Source organism: Ptychodera flava, chromosome 21 (genome assembly GCF_041260155.1).
Source record: "Ptychodera flava strain L36383 chromosome 21, AS_Pfla_20210202, whole genome shotgun sequence".
Classification (NCBI taxonomy): Eukaryota; Metazoa; Hemichordata; class Enteropneusta; family Ptychoderidae; genus Ptychodera; species Ptychodera flava.
In genome coordinates this window covers 33878735-33901030 of record NC_091948.1, presented here as the reverse complement: position 1 = coordinate 33901030, position 22296 = coordinate 33878735, and the positions used below count along the sequence as shown (strand labels likewise).

At 39.1% G+C, this 22296-nt stretch overlaps 1 protein-coding gene across 3 annotated transcripts in view; it reads right to left on the bottom strand.

The window, feature by feature from the left end:
- Nucleotides 1-22296, bottom strand: part of LOC139122081 (probable E3 ubiquitin-protein ligase HERC1) — a 118655-nt gene that overhangs the window by 77013 nt on the left and 19346 nt on the right. For 2 of the 3 annotated variants that reach the window (XM_070687458.1, XM_070687459.1), the window contains exons 6-19: nt 21433-21670; nt 17922-18065; nt 17679-17806; nt 17180-17324; nt 16748-16919; nt 16143-16277; nt 14614-14779; nt 13875-14000; nt 12719-12907; nt 12318-12470; nt 4114-4258; nt 3221-3412; nt 1756-1845; nt 16-243 (exon numbers count right to left, since the gene is read on the bottom strand). In XM_070687458.1, coding sequence (XP_070543559.1) covers nt 16-243; nt 1756-1845; nt 3221-3412; nt 4114-4258; nt 12318-12470; nt 12719-12907; nt 13875-14000; nt 14614-14779; nt 16143-16277; nt 16748-16919; nt 17180-17324; nt 17679-17806; nt 17922-18065; nt 21433-21670 — 2251 coding nt within the window. The remainder of the gene's footprint in view (nt 1-15; nt 244-1755; nt 1846-3220; nt 3413-4113; nt 4259-12317; nt 12471-12718; nt 12908-13874; nt 14001-14613; nt 14780-16142; nt 16278-16747; nt 16920-17179; nt 17325-17678; nt 17807-17921; nt 18066-21432; nt 21671-22296) is intronic. The other variant, XM_070687460.1, reaches the window with a different exon arrangement.

The following is a 22296-nucleotide window of genomic DNA, read 5'->3' as shown; positions in this document are numbered from 1 at the left end:
TATCAATACACTTACCAAACTGTGGTATTTTCAAATCACTTTCAAGACCATTACTTAACAGATCACTGACCATCCAGTGATTAGTGTCTCTTTCTTCATTTGAAAGGGGCATTCCAATCAACATGCCTCCAAGACAGCGTCCTACAAGCAATGCTCCGGCACGTTCTAAGTCAACCAACCACACCCATGTTTTGGAAGGCTGTGGTAGAGGCAAGGCGGCAGGATCAATGCTTTCTGGAGTAGCTGCAGAGAAGATACAACCACATTCTTCAAAATTAGAATTACAGCAAAAACACCACTTCTTTTTTCAAGTCATCTTTTCCATTTGCTTCACTGTGTAAAATCCAATGTTTCACTGAGTGATAAATAAATGAAATTAATTGACTATTAATGATAAAAAATTTAGGTTTGTTTCTCATTTTACAAAGATGTCTTCATTTTTTTTCTTCAAATTCACAAGACCAAACTACTGAAATGAAAACAACAGAAAAAGAATATTTCAATGCAGCAGTAATTCTAACATGCAGCAAGACTCATGACAAGTCCACTATTCAGAACTGCACAATGAGTGTATATTCTTTAAAACCCAAATATGGAAAAAAAGGATTACATGGCTAGTATAAGATCAACATGTGTAACAATGAATTACAAATCCTTTTGTTTTTATGGCCATATTGTACATCTTTATTTTCACAAATTCACATGAAGCAGATTTACCAAACTGTAATGCTATGCTTGACTGTGTGTAACTATACATAGGTGGAGTTTCATATTCAACCATAAACTTACATTAACACTTCCACCACCACTTCTGGTAGATTAGTCAAGCAACCCACATTAAAACAAGACACATTAAAGAAGAGTATTCCAAGAGTGGGTAGTGGAAGGGCTAATATAGTTTAGTTTCACAACAACACCTGTAGTATGCAAAGTGACCATAACCTCTCGAAAACATCAAACCAATAGAAAGTGAAGAAGTCAAACATAACACATGCTTGAAACTCAAAAATGTACAAATTCCAATAAACATACACGACAAACTCAATAACAAAAACTGGCAAGATTACATACATAGGAACCAATACAGCAGAGAATAAGACATCAAAGGTAAGGGAACATTGTATTAACATTTGTTCTCATCACAGCAATTGTTTTCTCATCAAAACCAACAGTGAGATTTTTCAGGAATATAATTTCAACTTAATGTGCCATACAAGCAGATGTAAATATGAACACATTGAATAGGAGGGTGAAGACTTTTTATTTTTTTTTATTTTTTGGTCAAACACAAACCTGCTGGCAAAACTCAATGAATTTCTATATATTGTACCATTAAAATAATCAGCAATTTTAGAAATTTAATATTCCAAATAACATTTCTCTTGGATAAAGAACTATTGCCCGGTGAGAAAAGTTACAAGGTTCTAAAATCTCGTTTAAGTCATCTCATTGTCCGCTTTCCTACACAAAACATAATGCTATTATTTTAATACAATGATCCCTACAGGTAACTTGAAAATACAATCGAAGAGGAAAAAATACACACTATAAAATATTAATAACATCCAGCTGAAAGTTTCACAAAGTCATCACAACAAAATCAAACAATGTCATGTTCCTGTGGTGTCTGGGACGTCATGGTGTTCAGATGATGGAAACGTCCATATTAGGTAAAGGCAGGTTAGTTCAGAGGGGATGTGTGAGGGCAGCAGCCAAAAGGATGCATGTCTAGGGGGGTAATTACACCAAGATTACCTTGAGACATCCAAACGGTAGCAGAAGGAGGGTAGGGTGGAGGGTCTATCTCATGAGCTCCAGACTTGTTATACCCACTGAGAACAAACACTGAGAGATAGAGAGTTGGCATGTAGTAAGTATGAGATGTGGCAGGGCACCAAGGTGAGATGGAGAGAAAGTTGAGAAAAGCAGAAGAGTTATTACAATGAAGCAGTCTTGACAGCAAGAAGAGTTAACTGGCTTCTTTACGGCAAAAACACACTCCCCTCTCTTCTTTTGTTTCAAACTTTGTCTACATAATTTTTGATCAAAAAATAAACCAGACACGTGTTTTAGTACTAGAGAAAACATGCAAAAAAATGTATCATTGCAATGGACAATTAAAGAATTTTGTAAAGCTTGCCACAACAAGATCAATACACCACATAAGTAGCAACAATGAGGAATCACAAAACTCTAACATGAAAAGGCATCAAATAACAACATGTATTACATATAGCTGGTTCACAGTATATGACAATGTTAATATGATCACAACACTAGCTACATGTGCACTAATATAAATCAACATAGCTCTAAGAGAACAATATAGTATGTGTGATTTCTACCTTGATATATCTAGACTTCTACTGTTGTGGAATCAACTACACATACTGTACAACTTTTTGGCTTATACTGTTCTTTCATTGTAACAGTATGACCTTTATAAAAATGTTGTCCCTCTAACTATCTCACTTCATAATGCTCTGTTACACATTATAATTTCATCACTTTTCACATGTTGCTATGGAGATGCCAAAACTTTCCTCTGTTGCCTGAGATTTCTCAAGACTTTTGCTCCGAAATTTAGAAAGGAAGTTGAGGAATTTCTTGAAATCTCTGTGCACTGGCACTATAAAATGATAATAAAAATTTCCTTGCATCACAGTGTAGACTATGTCTGTCAGTGGCACATCATAATGATTAATACAGGGTTCACAATTGACTGTTGTACCTTTATTATATTCTTCAAATGTGAACTTACCCATACTTTGGCAATGTCAATAGCAATGAAAACAACTATGGAGATTATTGTTATGTAAAACCATATGAAGTAATCTCTTTGTATAAATTGTAAAGCTTTATTTGAATTGAAGTCAATGACCAACACATGGTTGTAAATTGATAATACAATATCTTTGTACAATTTCCCAACACAATGTTATTGTGAAGGCATGTACTACCCTGGTATGTTTCACCAGGGTTCTCCTGGAATATCAATACAATCCCATTAGGGGCAAAAGAAATGCTGAAGGGGTTTCCCCCACATCATTTATCTATGTAACCAAATCTTACCAAAAACAATGTCAACATCAGATGCCAATCATCCTATATCCTCTGGAAGATTGACTTTTGGTTCAATGTAGTTTATGAGTGTTGACCACAGAGGCATTTAAAATACATTAGAAAATTCCAAGGCACTCTCAGAAGGGGTGTCACATACCATGAATTGGCCATTCTAGTTCCTGTTCTTCAAGGACAGCTGCTGCTGGTAGCAGTCTGTTGAGTTTGTCCAATTGAGGCAGCAAGGACAAGAGTGCCGGAAGTAGTGGCCTGATGACATTGACTGGTAGCAACAGAAGTGAATGGATAATCTGTGAAAGCATGGCACCAGCAGCTGACTTGTACAGAACATCTGAAAGAATTTTATGACAATACCATTGAACAGAATATTGAATTACTAGGTGATTTTGTGTACTGATTTTCATATTATCAATTATTTATCAAGTTTGTAGACAATCAACCATGGAGTGTTGATTGCTAGAATGAAATTGCATGGCAATGTCGTTATCAAAGGCAACAACCATTATACCCTTAATGTTTCACTTGATCTACATAGCTGTTGACTCAGAATCTGCTACCTCTGTACATTGAATTAGTTAACTCTGTTAAAAAAATTATAGTTACCACTTGGGGCAAAGGAAAAATCTTTCATATCTGTCCTGTGTGCACAGAAAGTGATACTTCTTGTGGCTGTGAGCCATGTGTACAGCCTCTTATTAGTACACTTCATGTGAGCCCTTTTAGTGATTATGTAACCATTAATTAAGTTTCAAAAAGGGATACAATTTGTTGAGTATGAAGTAGAATCTGTTGCAATGAATGGTTTTATCTCACTTTGCTATAATTTTGACTTTTGAGTTTTGGCCAAAACAACCTACGCTCTGCATGTACATGTAAATTACATAACAAAATGCTAAACTGTCACCATAACAAGATTAAATCATAACAAAATACCAAAAATTTTAATATACTGTAGCAGCACAAAAAATGTCTTTGACTCAGGTTAATAGTTGAGCTGATATACAAAGCATGCAGGTCTTTCAATGGACTCACCTCTGAGTTTATCTCTGACAGCTGATGAAGTTACACCAGCACTCTCTTGTAGAAGTGATACTGATCTACTAAGAACTTCTACAGCGTGTGGTAGGAGTAGTGTCAGATGCTTGTGAAGGAGAGAGACACTGGATGCAATACTCATCTGCAAGGTAATCCACATGTAATGATACTTCAATGACATAGTCACTTCTGATGAAGACACTGGAGATTACCGTAACCATTTATTACACAAGGGATTAATTGTATAGCCACTTCTTGGCACTCACAACCTTAATGAAGATCTGTTGTTTTCTGTGTCAGTTAAATAGAAATGCTAGCAACATTTAAGCCTTTATATAGAAATGATTTGTCATGTAAACCATAAAGAGGATAAGATAGTCCAGAACAACATTTCATAAAATCTCTAAAACAATTCAATTGTTTTGGTAAAATTCTGTGGTAAACATGGGGCCTAGGGGCACAAAAGTCATTTAAATTTTCCAAAGCATGATGTAAGACAAATGTGGGATACAAAATACACATAACAAGTCATACAGAACAGACAAATATGAACCAAGTTATGACATGTGAAAAAAGTCCAATATCACCCTTACAATTGGTTATAAATTGTTGCCACAGTGATCCGTAGTTTAATAGGAACCCGATCACAAGTCCTACCTAAAATCAGATACACACATAATAGAATTGGGTACACAAAACAGAAGACATTGCAATGTCTCATTGGCACAATATTAACCCTTTTCCTGCCAAGTCGGTGAAAATCCGCTTGAAATTCGGTGTAGCTAGAATCTGAGCAGCCACGGCCGTTATCCTGCCAAGGCGGTGGAAATCGGGCTACTTTTTGGTACCCCCTTTCCTGCCTAGTCGACGGAACTACGTGTAGCAAACCCTTGCTCACGCTAGGGGTCGTTCGAGGACAGGTTTTGGGCGAGGAACGGCGTTTGCTCTCGAAATGGGTTCACAGGGAGTCCAACGACAGGGAAAGGTGCAGAAGCTACCAGCCAGTCCCCTACCCCGTTGGGGGACTGGTTTTTTGGGGGGACGAGTAGCGTACTTGGCAGGTTAGCACGGTGACGTATCCTAGGGCTAACTTGGCACTGAGGCACTACATAGATTGTGGCCGAAATTGACCGTCTCGGCAACGCTAATCTGTAAGGCAACCGCCTAAGACCGCCTCAGCTGGCGGTGCAATTTTTGCCAATGGTGCGAGACGAAAATCACGGACTTAGTCCTGATTGACGGGAAGTGCGGACGGATTTGACGGACTCGGCTTGATTAGTCCCTGACATGGAACTGATCCGAACGGACTTGAGCGACATTTGTGAAGGGTAACCACCGCTTTTAACCGACTTGTTACCTTCTCGAAAAGACAACCCACTCAGATGTCGGACGTTGTCGGCTGCACTTGGCTCTAGACGTTCAAGCCGTGCAACGAAAACACACCGCCTCAGCCTTGCCATTCACGAACATGGCCTCAAAATTTGATACCATTGTTCACCGACTTGGCGGCTGCGGTTAGGTGCGTGGTGAACCGTTGTTCACCGACTTGTTACGCCTATGTTGTCCCTGTGAAGTTCGGCTAACAGCCGAGTCTAACGGGAGTTGGCAGACCTGTGTTTGGTTTATACCGTAGTATGACCGACTCAGGTAGAGGTACCTGTCGGTATATTCCGAGTTTTACGCACTCGGGCGTCAATGACGGGTCGTCATCACCGCTGATGACGTAGACGTGCTGGCCACGTTATTTGAAGGAGCCATGTTTGCCCAACGGACGAGGCCGAGACAGCTGTTGACAATTTTGGCATCCTTCATCTTTGACCGCCTTAGTTGGGTAAGCCGCTCGGCAGGCGACGGTTATGACCTAAACAAGCCGCTGAAGCACTGTTCGTTGCCGTACAAGAACGAGACGGCCAGTCCATTACTGCTTAATGGGCGATCTGTCGGGTTGGCTTGTCACCGACTTGGATGACAATACGCCCTGCGCAGGCGTACTTAGAAGGGACATGAGGTTAAAGATACGGGTTTCCCACCCGTACTAAACATGGGCTTGGGCCAACGTCCTTGGGTGGCAGGTGCGCATGCCATGTACCCAGCTGGACGGAATGTCAAGTTGAGATGCTAATGACATTGACTATGTTATGCTAAGTGCTCGAGGGATTTGCATTGCAAATGAGTATTATTAGCATATCAAATGGTACGGACAGGCAATTTACATGATGGGTAGGAATGTCAGCGCCGGTTGGTTGGTGGACTGATTGCCGTAGGTCCATTATAATAACAGGTGGCTGCATATATAAACACCCCTGCGTCCAATCATGTCCAGGGCTTTGTTTCCCTGTGGCTTTAAAAGGGTGGGACCTGCTAGTCTGTCGACACTGTTCCAGACATGAGCTTGACGGACCGCAAAAGTTTTCTGAAGGCGAGCAGACGACTGAAGCTCAAAGATGCAGAGTCTCCGGGCGGTAGTGGTAGCGATCGTTGTGATGTCCCTAGTAAACGTTCTAAGAAGTCGGGCAAGAAACGCTCCCGTAAGGCGAAGCTATCTCCGGCTGAAAAACCCAGTGGTAAGCGTAAACGTAAGACTGATCGTTCTGCCGATGAGGATGATGATGGGTCACCGGTTGCCAGTGGTTCTCCCCCGGCTGCTCCGGGAGAGACACCACCTGTTGCGTTCACCATGAGCCCTCATCCTGCGTCAGGAGAGGTTCCTGTGCCCAGTGCGAAAGAGGTTGAGTCCTCGTCATCAGCAGAGGCTGCCCAGCCCGCTCCTGCCATAGTTTCGTGTGCTGCGATGTCCCCGCCGAAAAAGATAGTGCGGAGGGTTCGTTATCAGGATAGCCCACCTGATTTTGAGCCAGATATGATCCTTGATGCCGCTACGGGCGAGTTCAGACCCAGACGCCCAGACGACGGTGATATCACCGCTGAGTCCGACTCGGAGGTTGACGAGGATGCGGCAGAGGACGATGACTTTTATGACAGGCAGTATGTAGGTGAGGCAAGCTCTGACGACGATGATGACGTTGCTGCTGTGTTGGCGGAGGACGACACCCCTCCTGTCTGGCGTATGTCAGAAACTACCGATGCTAATATATTTGAGGAGACCGAGTTTAAATTTGACCATGAAAGAGGACCGACCTTCACCTTGCCCAGCCACTCCCGTGAGATCGATTACTTTTTAAGTTTATTCCAGCTACACTGATCAGATTGGCAAAGGACGAGACTAATAAATACGCCAAATTCCACCAGCGATATATCGCTAGAAAGATCGATAAATACTGGCGTAACGCTGACTACCGAGAGGTGCAGGCGTTCATTGGCGTCTTAGTCTGTATGGGTATCGACCGTAAATCATCAGTGGAGGATTATTGGTCTAGCGATCCATTTCTGAGAAACCAGGGTATTTCTACTGTGATTACCCGCAGTCGCTTTCAGCAGCTTATGCGATATTTTCATCTGGCAGACCCAGAGAACGATCCACGTCGTGATCCCAATGAGGCACGCCGCCGACGTCGGTGTCAGGAGGATCCCCTTTATAAAATCAATCCATGGATGGAGCCCATAGTTGACAGGTGTGTAAATAATTATAAGATGGGTAGAGAGATCTCCATCGACGAGGGCATGGTGCGATTTAAGGGCCGTTCTAAATTTAAGCAGAGATTACCGCATAAGCCTGACCGAGACGGTTTTAAGATATGGCAGCTGTGCGACTCTAGCACTGCATACATCGCTAACTTTGCACCGTACCTAGGTGTTAAATTTCGGGATCGGACTGATGGGAGACGGCAGGAGCGAGGTGTGGTGAAAAGAATTACGATGGAGCTGGTCCAGCCATTTTGTGGATATAATCACAGCCTATTTTGTGATAGCCTGTTTAGCACGGTCGTTACTGCTAGAGAGCTGATGGAGACCGGGATCTACATGGTCGGGAGCTTTAACCGCCGTAATCGTCGCACCATGCCCCCTCAATTAATTCCGCCGGGTAAGAGGAAGCGCCTTCCTCTGTCTGTTGGGGATATGAAAGCCACGACCAGAACGGACTCTCGTCTTAACATCACTGCTTATCAGGATAGTAACGCTCAGGTGCTGATCTTGAATACGGTCTATCCACCCTTGGAGTGCGTGCCAGTGGGGGAGGGAGACGAGCAGCGACATGTGCCTCTGTCGCTGTATAATTATCGCGGTACATGCGAGGTGTCGACCGAGCCAACCAGAAGCGCAAGTACTTTCACACTGGGCGCAGGAATCACAGATGGTGAACATATCTGGCATGTTACCTGATTGATGTTGCCCTGGTAAATGCATATATATGCTTCAAGCATGTACACCCTGATAGTAAGCTGACCCATAAGATGTTTCATCTGCGTGTCGGGAAACAGCTCATTGGCGGTTATTGTGGGCGATCGCAGCTCAGTGTGAGAGAGGTCGAGGCCACTGTTTCTCTTGCCTCATACATAAATCCACAAAATCAGCCGATGCACGTTGTCAGCCGTTTGGAGGGGCGGCAGAAATGCTGTAAAGTATGCATCAGAGAGGGTAAGACCACTGCCAGCGGACGACTCTCTGAGATGTCCAAAGGATGTAGTCTGTGCGGGGTTCATCTTCACGAGGGCGAGTGTTTTGCGGCTTTTCATCATCGCATGATGCTACGAGGTAAGAGGAGCGTTGGCGTGCAGACCTCTACTCACACAGCCCCGACGACACCCATCAGCAAGAGAACCTGACGTAAATAACGGACAGGGGATAGCTTCGCCTCACAGTGGCTTGACTGTATTCTTAACACGGACCATGATCACATTTTGAGCACGGTTGTGCCGTTTGTTTGTGCTTTACGATCCCGCTAATTGTAAATTGAACACGGATTATTTTGTACAATCCCCCGATTGTAATCTTTGTAACACTGACCATGCACTCGGACGTCGAGACAGACTCTGAGATTTATTGTTCGGCATAATGTAAATTATTCCCGAATAAAATACTATCTATGATCGCATATTTTCGTTTGTTTGTTTACACGGATTATTTTGTACAATTCCCCCGATTGTAATTTTTGTAACACGGATCTGCCACCCGATTGTAATTTTTGAAACACGGACCATGCACTCGGACGTCGAGACAGACTCCGAGATTTATTGTTCGGCATAATGAAAATTATTCCCGAATAAAATACTATCTATGATCGCATATTTTCGTTCGTTTTGTTTTTACCCCCACTTTCGTTTTTGGCAGATCCGTAAGGACGCTATAGTAATGGATGAACGTGCGTTGTATCACGTGGAGGGGCACAGCCCAACGGAGGCTGTGCTCGTGCGACGTAGACGTTGTACCAACCATCTGTCGTTTGGGTTAGTGCATAGAGCAGTTGCACTGTCCAGAGCTAAGGTGGTACAAAACTGCACCTTAGTAACAACTGCACAACTAACCTGTTAGGAAACGGTAACACCAACGAGCTAAGTGTGCACTGAACTGGCCAAACTACGTACACGCTTTCCTTCAATGGCGAAGCTATGTCGTTGACACTACGTCAAAGCAGACTGCACTGTGCGACTCTTCCAAGTCGTTCAAAGTACGTGGCCAAGTGACACAACCCAGGGGGAACAGGACAGGTTTGAGGGTGCTGCCGCACCCATAGCACTAACCCCTGGGTCTTCTACTAACTCACGAGCGAGGTGATGTTTCCCCGGTGTGGACGTGCGTGACGGCGAACGAGCTTTACTTCCGCAAAAGTAAGCTAGAAAAGGGCATAAAAGTGCACGTCCCCTGGGGCAAACAACGCCCAAGACCTCGTTATTTCTCGACACAACCTCATCAGTGGTTGCCCCTCTATACGGTCATGCAAAAATTTTTGAAGTCTAACACGTATATGGTCGGTAATCGTACCCCGAAAATGTGGTATTTTCCCGTCAAATGCCTGGCAGGAAAGCGTGCAGGAGAGCCAATCTTGTGTAGACACGGAAAAGGGGGCCGGTTTTGACCGACTTGGCAGGATAACGGACAGGGGCGCTCGGCAGGAAAATGGTTAAACTTGATCTTCCATACATACAGTGTCTCATGCTCACCACACTGAATCAAATTTGGTTCATTAGTTAAAACCATTTATATCAATTAGTTTGCTTCTGTTACGCATACTGTACATTTGCTTGTCATATCACATATCTGGAAAGTGTTTATTTGCATATTAAACTGCACACACTATTTTATCTAACTGTGTCATGCACGCCCACACCAATTATTTTTGCTTAGCTCTGATAAAAATTGACAAGTAATTGACAAAAATATTGTTTTTAAATAGTCAGAGACAAACATCACCAAAAATGTTCAGTTCTTATTTAACACACACGCCAAACATCAAAGTGATCAAATGAGTGGTTTTGAGGCATTAGGGGAAGATATAATTTTTGACTAAGTGACCTTATGGCTGATATAGCTATACTACAATATTTAAGACAATTTAGATACAGTGAATTGCTTTGAAGCATTGGCATTAGACGAACTAGACATATTGTCTAAATCGAGGTGTTGCCAACACTGTCGGGTGCAATTAACTGCTAAGCGGTAACATGAGTCCATCATAAAGGAATCAACTCTGTGAAAGTAGAAACATTGTCTAGCGGGAGGTCAGACGTAGTCAATGGGGACTAACAACACCATCCGATCCACACACATCACGTCTGCTTCAAACGCAGTCACTATTGTTGCTTAGTTCAACAAAATATAATACTTCGACGAATTACAATTACATTACAGCATTGCAATTTTTAACCAGCACACAAAATTCAAAAGTTCAAAAATTTGTAAATGTGAAAGGCATTATAAATCTGACAGCATTTGTCCTTGACAGTTAGCGGGCTGTGCAGTGCGTGGATATGTGTGGTGTGTTGTTGTTTTGAGTAAGTCTGACCTCCTGCTAGACAATATTTCAACTTTTGCAGAGTTGATATTTTATTATCGACTCATGTTACTGCTTAGCTGTTAATTGCACCCGACAGTGTCGGCAACACCTCGATTTAGACAATATGTCTAGTTCGTCTAATGCCAATGCTTCAAAGCAATTCACTGTAATAGGTGTAGGCTGGTTTGTCAATGAAGGGAACATTGGACATTTTTTATTATCAGTGTGCTATAGATATTTTTTCTTGGTGGGAAAGAGTCCAACCGATGATCATTTGCATACATCAGTGCTGGCTGCATTTGCTGGTGGTGTACATCTTTGATGGCGCACTTTGCCAGAGTTCTAACATTATTATGGTAGCTCAAGTGTCCAGACAATCATTTTGTTTGACTAAAGCTAGAAAAAATTGCCTCAAAATATAAGTATGCTAATTCTATTATAATTTAAACAAATCTAACTCAGGTCATTCCTAGGAACCTGCATGAAAAGCAAGCAAGTTAGGATTCTAAAAAGATTTTGGAATTTCTATACAAAAAATGACAAGATTGCCCAAAATAACAATATTGCAGATTACATCCTGGTAGACAAAATTGATGAAGATTATCCCCAGGAACCTTCATATCACATTTAAAAGCAATCACACAAACAGTTTCTGAAAAGATTTTGTTACCAAAAACAGGAAAATACAAATATGCAAATTTCTCCACAAGTTGAAGAAACCAAACTATGGTCATCCCTAGGAACCTGCATATCAAATTTCAAAGCAAATGTGGAAGCAGTGGAAATGTAGTTTCAGAGAAGAAGTTTCAGAGGAGAAGATTTTTTGACCAAATATCTGGGAAAATTGCCCCAAAAATACCTCACTGTCAGCGGAGCTAAGAAGTGACCTTCAAACAAATTAAATGAAAAATTTGCCTGTTGGCATTTGCTTAAGTGATCATTCCACCAAACTAAGGAAAAAGTTACTGAATGGCTTTAAGATATTTCTGTCAGCTTATTTCATACAGCATATGAAAAGCCATGGCATTAGTCCACTTTGACCAAAGTCTAAAGCCCTCAATACTGAGAAAAAAAGCTGAAACTTGAAAACGCAATTGAAGCTGTGATCTCTATGTTCACAATTCATTTCATTTTGCAGTAACACTTGTTTACAGGTAAACCAAGGTTACTGCAGCCCATCTGTTATTAGAAGTTTTTAGATCTGGATCTACAATAGGAACACAATATCTATCATTTTCAGCACAGATATACTGTGTTACTTGGCTTTCAATGAAATCATAGTTCTGAGATCCGTCTAAATGATTCTTACCTCCTCCCCAGCATTGACATGTATATAAGCTAGTAAGTGTTTCTGCAATGACGACAACAGTTCATGTAGATGAGATGGTGGCGCTCCATCCTCACATGAAATTGAACTCGGATCTTTGTCACTATTTTTTTCCAATTCACCAAATGCTTGTTCCTAAACAGCAAGACACAAAGGCAATGGATTAACCCTTTCACATAAGAGGAATTCAATCTACAGCATTTCTAGTTGCTTAACACTGATTAGAATATTGGCTGACTACAAATATCATACTACTGTGGCATCATTAGTAAATATGGCTGACATGTTTACCATATATGGATATACAATAATGCTTACTGACCCTTATTATTGCACAACCCTCCATTCACCATTGGTATGATAAAGTCACTGAAAGGACTTACTGTGTGGAAACCTAGATTTCGAAGTAAAGTTTTCATCAAAACTTCAGCTAGGTGTGTATCTTGCTGACTTGTACTAGGCGTTGCACTCCTAGCTTCTATATCCATGTCCAGTGGAGATGAGAAACCAAGCAGTGATGCTACATGAGTGTTGTCCTGCAGACTAGTCAAGATAATTCCCAACTGCATTCTCTGTAAAATGAATATTTTTGTCTTTAGGTGCCAAGATCTGTCATGCTTCATATAACAGTATGAAAAACACATACATTGAAATAAGTAATAACATTTGTTTTTATTATCGTATTGCTGAAATGATGCCAAAGTTCAGCAAAAAGAAATATTGTGTCTTATGTTTAGCCCTCTTTTCAAACTGAATTAATTTGTCGAGTGTCACTATTTTCACAAAATTTGGAATTTTATGTACAAAACAACAGACAATTACGTTGGTATGTTAATAATAGGTATCTGTATTCAGATACTAACAGTTGACACAGTGCCTGAGATACTTTCAAATACAAGTTCATAAAGTACTGGCCTTCATATCAAATAAATTGACCATAGAGTTGTGAACTTTAACTCCTTGGAGACCTTGCCAAAGTTCTACTCCACTTGGATCAAAGACAATATGATGAAAAAATTACACAGGACATTGTTTCAATTTACATGTAAACTAATAGTGCTCATTCATAATGTATATTAGAAATACCATGGCTCCCTTTAGAATGAAACTATGTAAGACAAACATAAAATGATCTTTTGATACTTGATAGCATGTGAGTTTTGGCCAATGAATAGTTTCCACTGATAAGGTCTCATTATCTGTTTATTTGCATACTGACAAAATGTTTAGTTTTGCACATTGCGTAAATAAAACAATTTTTTTAGGAAACAGAACTTTAGACAGCTGTCTTCAGGTTTTTACATACAGTATATGGATACCCTAAAAACTGGTTGTTTTTCACTTGTAATACCAGTATAATTTCAGGTGATGGTACTGTCAAGATAATCTAGATTACATTGTTTTCATGTAAAGTCCAATCATACAGAGACTGGTGCCTGGAAAGCAGAGTTGTAATTATCTGCCCTTTGCTCAATTTTGACAGGTCACGGCATTTCAATTACCCATTGTGTTACATCAACTTATACAGTAAGGCCTTACCTGTCCCCTAGACAGACCATCCCATCTATCTGGGCCTTGAGGCAGCAAGGAATGAAGTAGTTCCATACGTTCACGTAGTGGTGGTAGCAGTAGCGGTGCTCCAACTGACAACGTTTCACTAACAGCCTGCATATCAAATAGTAAAAAATATAATATGGCTTGATTTTTTCTTTAAAATTAACAAAAAAAAAAAAACATTTAAAATACTCTGTCCGATAAAGTCACAACTGTAAAACAATTAAAATTCTATTTCAAAAATCGAAGTTAATTCTTGTAAGACAGAGCATTTGCTGTACAAAACTTGCAAATCTGCAGTGTGTTTTATTGATGCATAATTTTGCTGCAGCAATAATCAGTATTTTATTCTGGGTTAATAAATCAAACCATATGTTAACTAATATTAGTACTGTATATACAGTTTTCCACATGCTATAGGAGTTGCACAAAAATTCCTTTTGAAAATGAATTGGTCTGCAAATGTTACAATATACATGTATGGCATGAACAGAAGACATTGGAGACAAACAATCTACAGATATTGACAGCTGAATGGATAGCTTATGCCTCATTTAATTACTTCATCGTGAACTACAGTATTGCGAGAAATATTGAGAAACATGGATTTTGTTAATTGACCATGAATAAAATACAGAAACAACAACACAGTATCTTAATTTGTTAATATTAGCTCATTTTTATTTTTCAAGGGATAAAAAAATTTAAATACTGTATGACCAACCTGTTGCACTGAATCAGGTGTATTGGAGTCCATAAGTCGGAAGAGAAGATGACGCAAAGGTCTTGCCTGGTTGCCAAGGATTGTCGCAGCCACACCACCGGCTAATGCTAACTGAAGATGAGTGCATAACAACTTCAAACAAAGCATGACAAAGTGATGATGCTCTCTGAAATAAAGAAAACCACTTTTATTTATAAGATTACTGAGGTTTGGGCAGTTTTAGTACTACAATATCAGCAGCATTGTTGGCAACAAAAAATGTAGAATGAATGAGACTCACACAAAATATCATGATTTCGAAAAACATTAAAATTTGGGTTGGGTGCTTGCCTGAATATTACCATGATTTGACATTTTCATTGAAAATTTGGGATGGGCATTTACCCAAGCAAGGCAACTTACACAGATTAATATGGTAAATGTTCATTGATGTACATTTTTATGATCATGTCTGCATGCTGTATCAAATACTAGTAATTTCTAAACAAAACCTACAACTTCATAATAAATAAACCTATCTGGATAGAAAAGACTCTTGTTCATTTGTTTTGAGCATTTTTGAAGTTTTGTATGACTTCACTTGACAAAAGAGACTGAGATGACACAATAATCCTCTTACAATAGTATGAATGACACTATATCTTCAAATCAAAGTCAATGCCTTTAAGGATTGATGCTGAATCCTTCAGTCTCTACCGATGTACATAAATTGCTTGTGGAAAATGCTTAAATGATTTATTTTCTCTACGAATTTTGTCCAATAGATGGACTTGCTGCTAGACTTTTCTGACAACTGAGGGTTTTGTCTTCTGTTTAAAAGCTACACACCAGCATTACAAATCAGAGATGATGCATTCAAATGAAAACAACCAGATAAACAGCAACAGAGGCTGATAGACACATTAAACCACATGAAAGTACTTTTAAAACTTTTCACTGTTGCAACATAAAATGTGTTGGATTAGATACAATAATTTTTCAAAAGTTGGCACATTTAAGGGCTTGTAATAACAGTACATTTTGAATAAGCTTTTGTAAACTCAAGATTACCTGATGTCAAGAAAAACAACATTCATTCTAGGGACATGATGGAAGAGATCATACACAAGACAGTCCTTAGGATTTTTATAAACAGTATTTTCAATGTTTTTGTCCACAGCTCCAAGATTGTTTCTCTGTACACTCATAAATAGACAATATATAATGAACTGAATGTGGTATTTTGTTTGCAGACGCAGTGTTCACAAACATGTTATTCTCAGAAAATTTTCAGGGACACACTAATTTTGAACGCATATTTTATTCCCAAGACAATTTTCAAACTCAAATTATATTCATCTGTCGTTGGCACAAGTGCATATCAAACAACAAAACAACAGTCTGTTGTGTTGACAAAGAATTTAGGATGCAGAATGACAGGCTATGGTTTATATACAAAGACAATTCTAAAATACACTGTACAGTCACCACTAATGTCACTTTATGTGTATGATAAACATACAGAACACTAAACAATGTGATGAGCTTACCGAGCAGCAGGAAATGGTGGCGGGGGCTTGGGCCTATCAAAACCATCACAATAACGTTCAAGGAATGTCCTCAGGTGTGAGAAAGTACCTTCTTGAAGATCAACACAGAATGGTCTGTGCCAGGCTACAACTTGTCTGTAAGAATAATGGGAAAGTCAGATTTTAAGTTGTTGCAATTGCATACTATTACTTGTCTGTGCTCTGCAAGCATCGCATACACTCATACTCATACACAGATTGCAGAGAATGTGTTAGTGCTCATGTGTGAACAACTTTCTCTAAATTTCACTCCTTTTACATGTAAAGGCTCCCATACCTTAGTTATGTAAAATCACTGACTTTTTTCAAAATATTGCATCCAAAAATGAAAGTAAAGTTTTGTTCTGTGAATGCAAAGGTTGTTTCCATCTTACAACAATTTCTCTGAAGAAACTGCTGTGTAATAAATGTCTCCATGTCTTTGTTATTACATGGTATTCCCCTTTCCCCACTGCCCTTACCAACAGAAATATCTCATGAACAAAATCCAGTGCTTAGTGGGATGGCTATTACAATGATAAGGTAATCTTCAATATCTTATATATCCTTAGACACTGGGAACCTACCTGTCAGTTGGAAGAGCTGTCCATGCTATACTGTGTGATGTACCAGCTGATATCTGATTGATAACCACACCGTCTAGACCTAAGACTTTTTTGGGTCTGGTTATAGGGCTTGTGGTGTGTGCCTGGCCACACTGACCCATGGCATTGTTTCCCCATGCATATACTTCATTATCTGCAAAGCGGACAATTTTGCACAATTTTACAAAATTAGTCTTGTGAATCAAGCAATAATTAGCACAGGTATTGCACAGACAAATGTGAAAACACCATGACATTTGACAGACTAACCGTACACAAAATAATTAATGTTAGTGACTGTATCGACAATTCATTAAAATTTCACATCACTCCAATGATCTTTCAAACTTTGACGTATTTTAGAAAATGAAAATGCACTTCTTTCAAAGTCCAAAGAGATTAAGCTATACCTACCGTGGCTAAGTGCTAAGCAATGACTATCTCCACATGCAACATCTACAATCCTTGTTGATTGCAAGTCTTCTATAAGCTTTGGTCTGAGAGCTGTAGATTCTGAGGAACCACAGCCGAGGCAAGCTCCACATCCCCACGCGTATACCTACAAAAATGTAAACATAAAAATATAATACCCTACCATGCATCAACAATTTGAGACAATTTTATAGGTTAATTTGGGCTATACGACTGAAAATGATAATATAGTGGAAATAACAGACTCCGCCCTGACCATTAACTTTATTTATGGGTGTGGGCGAGAGGAAAGCCAAAATTAGCAGGCTCGGCAAGCCTCGCCCATTAATTTTTGGCTTTCCTCTTGCCCTTGTCCATAAATAAACGTTAATGGTCAAGGCATCACCAATTATTTCTATAATCAAAGTGTATGCGATGGCTTGAGTTTTAGTTGAAAATTCATCCATACTTACAACATTACATTGGACTTGGCAGAACCTACCTGTCCCGTAGATGTCAATGCCAAGGACGACTGACTACCACAGCCAACTTTTCTGATATACAGACCAATCAAAGCCTCCACAACTTTAGGTTTGTAGACCCTGTTAGTGTCACCATGTCCAAGTTTACCTGGGAGCACACATTATGAATGACACACATTAGCAGGAATACATTGCATACAAAACATGGCAATATAGGATTCAATTAAAATGAAGTCTTTATCAATACATTGAGTTCATCTTACCATTATCTCCTCCACCAAATGACCAAACTGTTCTTCCATCCTGTGATACAGCCACAGTGTGTGAACTTCCACATGATACTTGCCCTACATTACTGATGTCTTTCACCAAGGTGGGCAGACTCTTACTGTTGCTATCACCATGTCCTATTTTAAATAAAAAACAATAAAACACTTTATAGATACAACTATAAATATAATCCAGTTGGCCAATGTTACACATGAACAATTGGAATGCAACATTACAATTTACTGATTAGGGAGAATATTGAATGCTATCTTCCTTTATAGGTAAAGTCATCACTCTTCAACACTTTGGTGATTTTAGATCAAGTGAGAAGTTACCTATTGTTAGATTTGCCCCAAGTCTCTCAGCATATAAATATCTAAACAGTAAATTAAGGAATAAACTTAACCAGACTGTTGCATTTAAAATATGGTGAAATGATTGCAAAATTGAAGCAACATACAATGTACTCTGGAAGGCTGTCGCATAGATTGTGGGGTTAACGTGATGGCTAACAGACTTGTAAACAATTCAGGCTTTCATAATGATGACAGGCTTATAAATATGCATGAAGGGTAGGCAGAGTTTACCCAAGAAACTTCCACTACTATTGAATTATCTGTGCCATTATTCTTTATTACACTGATTGCGGAAGTTTTATTTCAAGAATGTTCAATGTGGCAACTTTCTGATTCAAATTGGGTAAATTGTCATCTTGATTGAATGGGACTGAAAACCATGCGTGCATGGAACATGAAAGCATGGTCAGAGATTGAGGTCTTCACAACTGCACTGTGTAATGTGAGAGTTATATCCGTGTCAGGTCTAATTTCCTAATCATGTTCTGCATGTCCATGCTTATCTCAGATCATACCAAGACAAGGAAACCTCTGTTATCAAATTTTTAGAACTATAAGCTGCAACTTCAGATTATTTCCTATGATAAACCAATACTTCATAAGTCAATGGTAATTGTCAATCATTCGTTTACAAAGTATGCCTGTGTCAACAAACAGCCAGACTGCTTGTAACACTAGAGGGCACTTGCAAGGTACACCAGTTGACAGGCCAGCCAGAACATCTGACATTATATACTCTATTACTTCCTTTGTAAAATACACAGTTTGGAATATTCAAAATTCAGTTATTCTTGATGTGATTAAAGTTTCCCTTCAATCCTATTGTTATGCAGTTAAAATGTTATCTTTCCTCATGGGTGAATACATTATATTTCACTTATAAGATCATGAACAAAGCTGAGGATTTTTATCACAAAGTTTGCAAGCCTTGTAAGACTTGAAGGAGAAGAATGCATCCTGAATGCATTTATATGATGATCTTTGTAATGACTGATTTTTTGGGTTTTTTTCAGAAAAGTTGCATTGTAATTTTGACACTTTCCCAATTATGTAGATTTGTTTTATTTGCGACTTTGTAGAAATAAATTTATCTTTTTCAAAAAACAGGTCAGCCAGAAGATTAAGTTGATGATGATTGTTTGAGAGTCTGATGATACAGTGAATGAATAAGTTGCAACAGATTATTTAAATTCAGAAACATACACACACATGTGTAACAGATAAGACATCCCCCAGCAAAGTTGTTTAATAAGCCTGAGAGTAAAGGAAATTAAACTTATGATGCAACTGAATTAATAGTAAATTTTTAGGTCTGGTGAGACGTGGTGGTAAAGGATCCGCCTTGAACTCATTTTGACGGTTAAACTGCACTATTGACATAATGTTATTGCCACTTTGTTATTGAAAACATTGTTTGTACTTTTTTCTTGTTTGCTTTATCTATTTACAGTTATATAGACATAACACTTAATCCAGTGTTGATGGTAGACATATCTACCATCAAAGTCACTATTTTTGAATAGAGTTTACTTTCCTTCCAAAAAAAAGGCCAGCCAGATACTACTGCTGAGAAATGCCAAGCCACAGTGGCAGTCTAACCCATTGTTTACTGCTGAGTAAAATATTCATAGTCCTGTCAGAACTCCAGTCATAAACTGCCCACAGATACAATACTACCTACATTGTAGCTAATTTCTGGTAAATATCAGAAAATGGGCCACCACAGTATATTGCCATCACAGAAAATTGGGCAATACACTAGAAAATACAGAAGAAGACATTTGACGATCAAACACTTATCAAATGTTCTATAGTAAATAAAATCTCTCATTGAATAAAAATACTAATGTACAGATGGTGATTTCATTTCTCTAAAACACATTACTGGTTTAACATTCAGGTGACTTTGCAATGGTCAACCACAGCCAGTGAAATCATTACGTAGCTATTTTTAAATAAGTGGAATAATTTGCTACTTATTGAGAAGTTCACTTTTGATGCAAATAAAAATATAAAATGACAAGTACCGGCGGTATTCATTTTATGGTTCTACGGTATTTGCCAGGGCCAGGGATTTATGTTTTGCATGCAAATGGCATCAAACAGTAATAATGTGCAGAAATAGTTTTTGCTACTGAAATCCAATTGCTCATTTCTGCCTGGATCCATATTTGTAACATTCAAATACAATTTGTTGACTGATGCTAGCATTGAGACATTATCTAAAACAGTGCCTGTGGCAATGAGTTGACAGAAAGCCTTGGGTTACAAACTAAAAAGGTTTTCCTGGGCACCATATAGCCATGTACTAACCTAACCTACACAATCTTCATACGTTAATAACAATCTTATTTCTGTGCCTTCATTTTCACTCTTGCAATCAAAATAGACAACGAGCACAACAACAAATTCAATGCAAATGGAACCATACAATTTCTATCTATGAGTAGTGAGAAACTCAAACAGCTATGTGCAGACATATCTACTATAATTAGGTATATTTCTTATAATTGCTGTTCTTCTCAGTGCCAATCATAGGACTGTTACATCATCATGTGTATGCTTTGATCTAGTTGTAAGGCCAGGTTGGCACAGCCCACACCTCTAAATGAATTGTCAAACAAAATCATGGTTACTATTCTTTCCTTGGATGTATGTCTCTGGTCCCTGAGCATTACATAACATCATGTACATTATTTTGTATGTTGTTCAAATTGTATTGTCAGTGAATATGTTTATTGAGGTCATTGAAGTCATATCAAATCCATGTGTGCATGACAGCAAGTAAATTTACAGTGTTGTCATACAGAGTGTCAACAGAAAAATAATCTGATTATTTCATTCAATTCATTACAAAGGTCCATGACTGCATGACATTTGTCACAGCTAAAATATTTGCACAGATGTGACCATTGCATCAAAGGCTCTTAAGATGAGTATATTCAATGACAGTTAGAATGGTACCATTTTACCTGGGTACTCCAGCCACGTTGCAGTTCACCTTGGACATTGGTGCATTAAGGCAATCATGTAAGCGGCCAACAGAAATGGAAATGGCACCAGGGTTCAAAAACCACAGTATCTTTGTTTCAAAACTATGGCAACAACTAAATGATTAAGGCATTGAGCAATTATCACAGGGACTCACCTAGTCTACCATAGTCTCCCTCTCCCCATGTGTACAGTTCACCATCTTCAGTGACACATGCACTGTGTCTATATCCAGCAGAGATGCATCGGACAATTTTACCAGTGAGTGGGCCCTGTGTCAGCTTGGGATACTTTTGAGTGGAGCTATTTCCATGGCCTAGCTTACCATAGTCACCATCTCCCCAGCTGAAGACTTGACCTTCAGCTGACAGTGCCAAAGTGTGCCCATCTGATCCCTAGAAAAGACAAAATCACACAAAAGTATCAGTAAACTGAGGCTGACCATACACTTGTATTCCATATAACAACAATTAAAGGAGTCAAGTAAAGTCTGTTTTTCCCAAAAATTGTATTGTGGTTTTACATCGTGACATTCTGAGGGTCCTTTCATTTATTCATAGGGGAAAAGCCAATGAACTACTTTATGCTTTTATGTTCAAACAATAACCTATGGCTGACAAGAAAGACATGTGTGGATGCATACATACAGATTTATACCATTATGTCCTATTCAATTAACAAAGCAATGAGGATCTGTGAAAGTTTGCAGTGAAAGCCAATAAGGTACTATGTCATTGCAAAATGACAGCTATGATGTCATCAGAACTAGGAAGAGTTACCAACTCTCTCTGCTAGTAATAGAGGCTTGTTAGAACTGTAGTTTTTCGGACATAATATTTATTCAAGTGGAAGTTTTCCTTCTCACATGTTTACAAGTGTAAAATGTGTTTTGTTTGATTCTATGGCTAAAACTCAAATGCTGCTAGAATGAAATAATATGTATAAATTGTAGTTTAAAAATTTGATGACTGCAGGTCCCACACCACTTTACAATGTTCTTGTCATAATACACAGATACTGG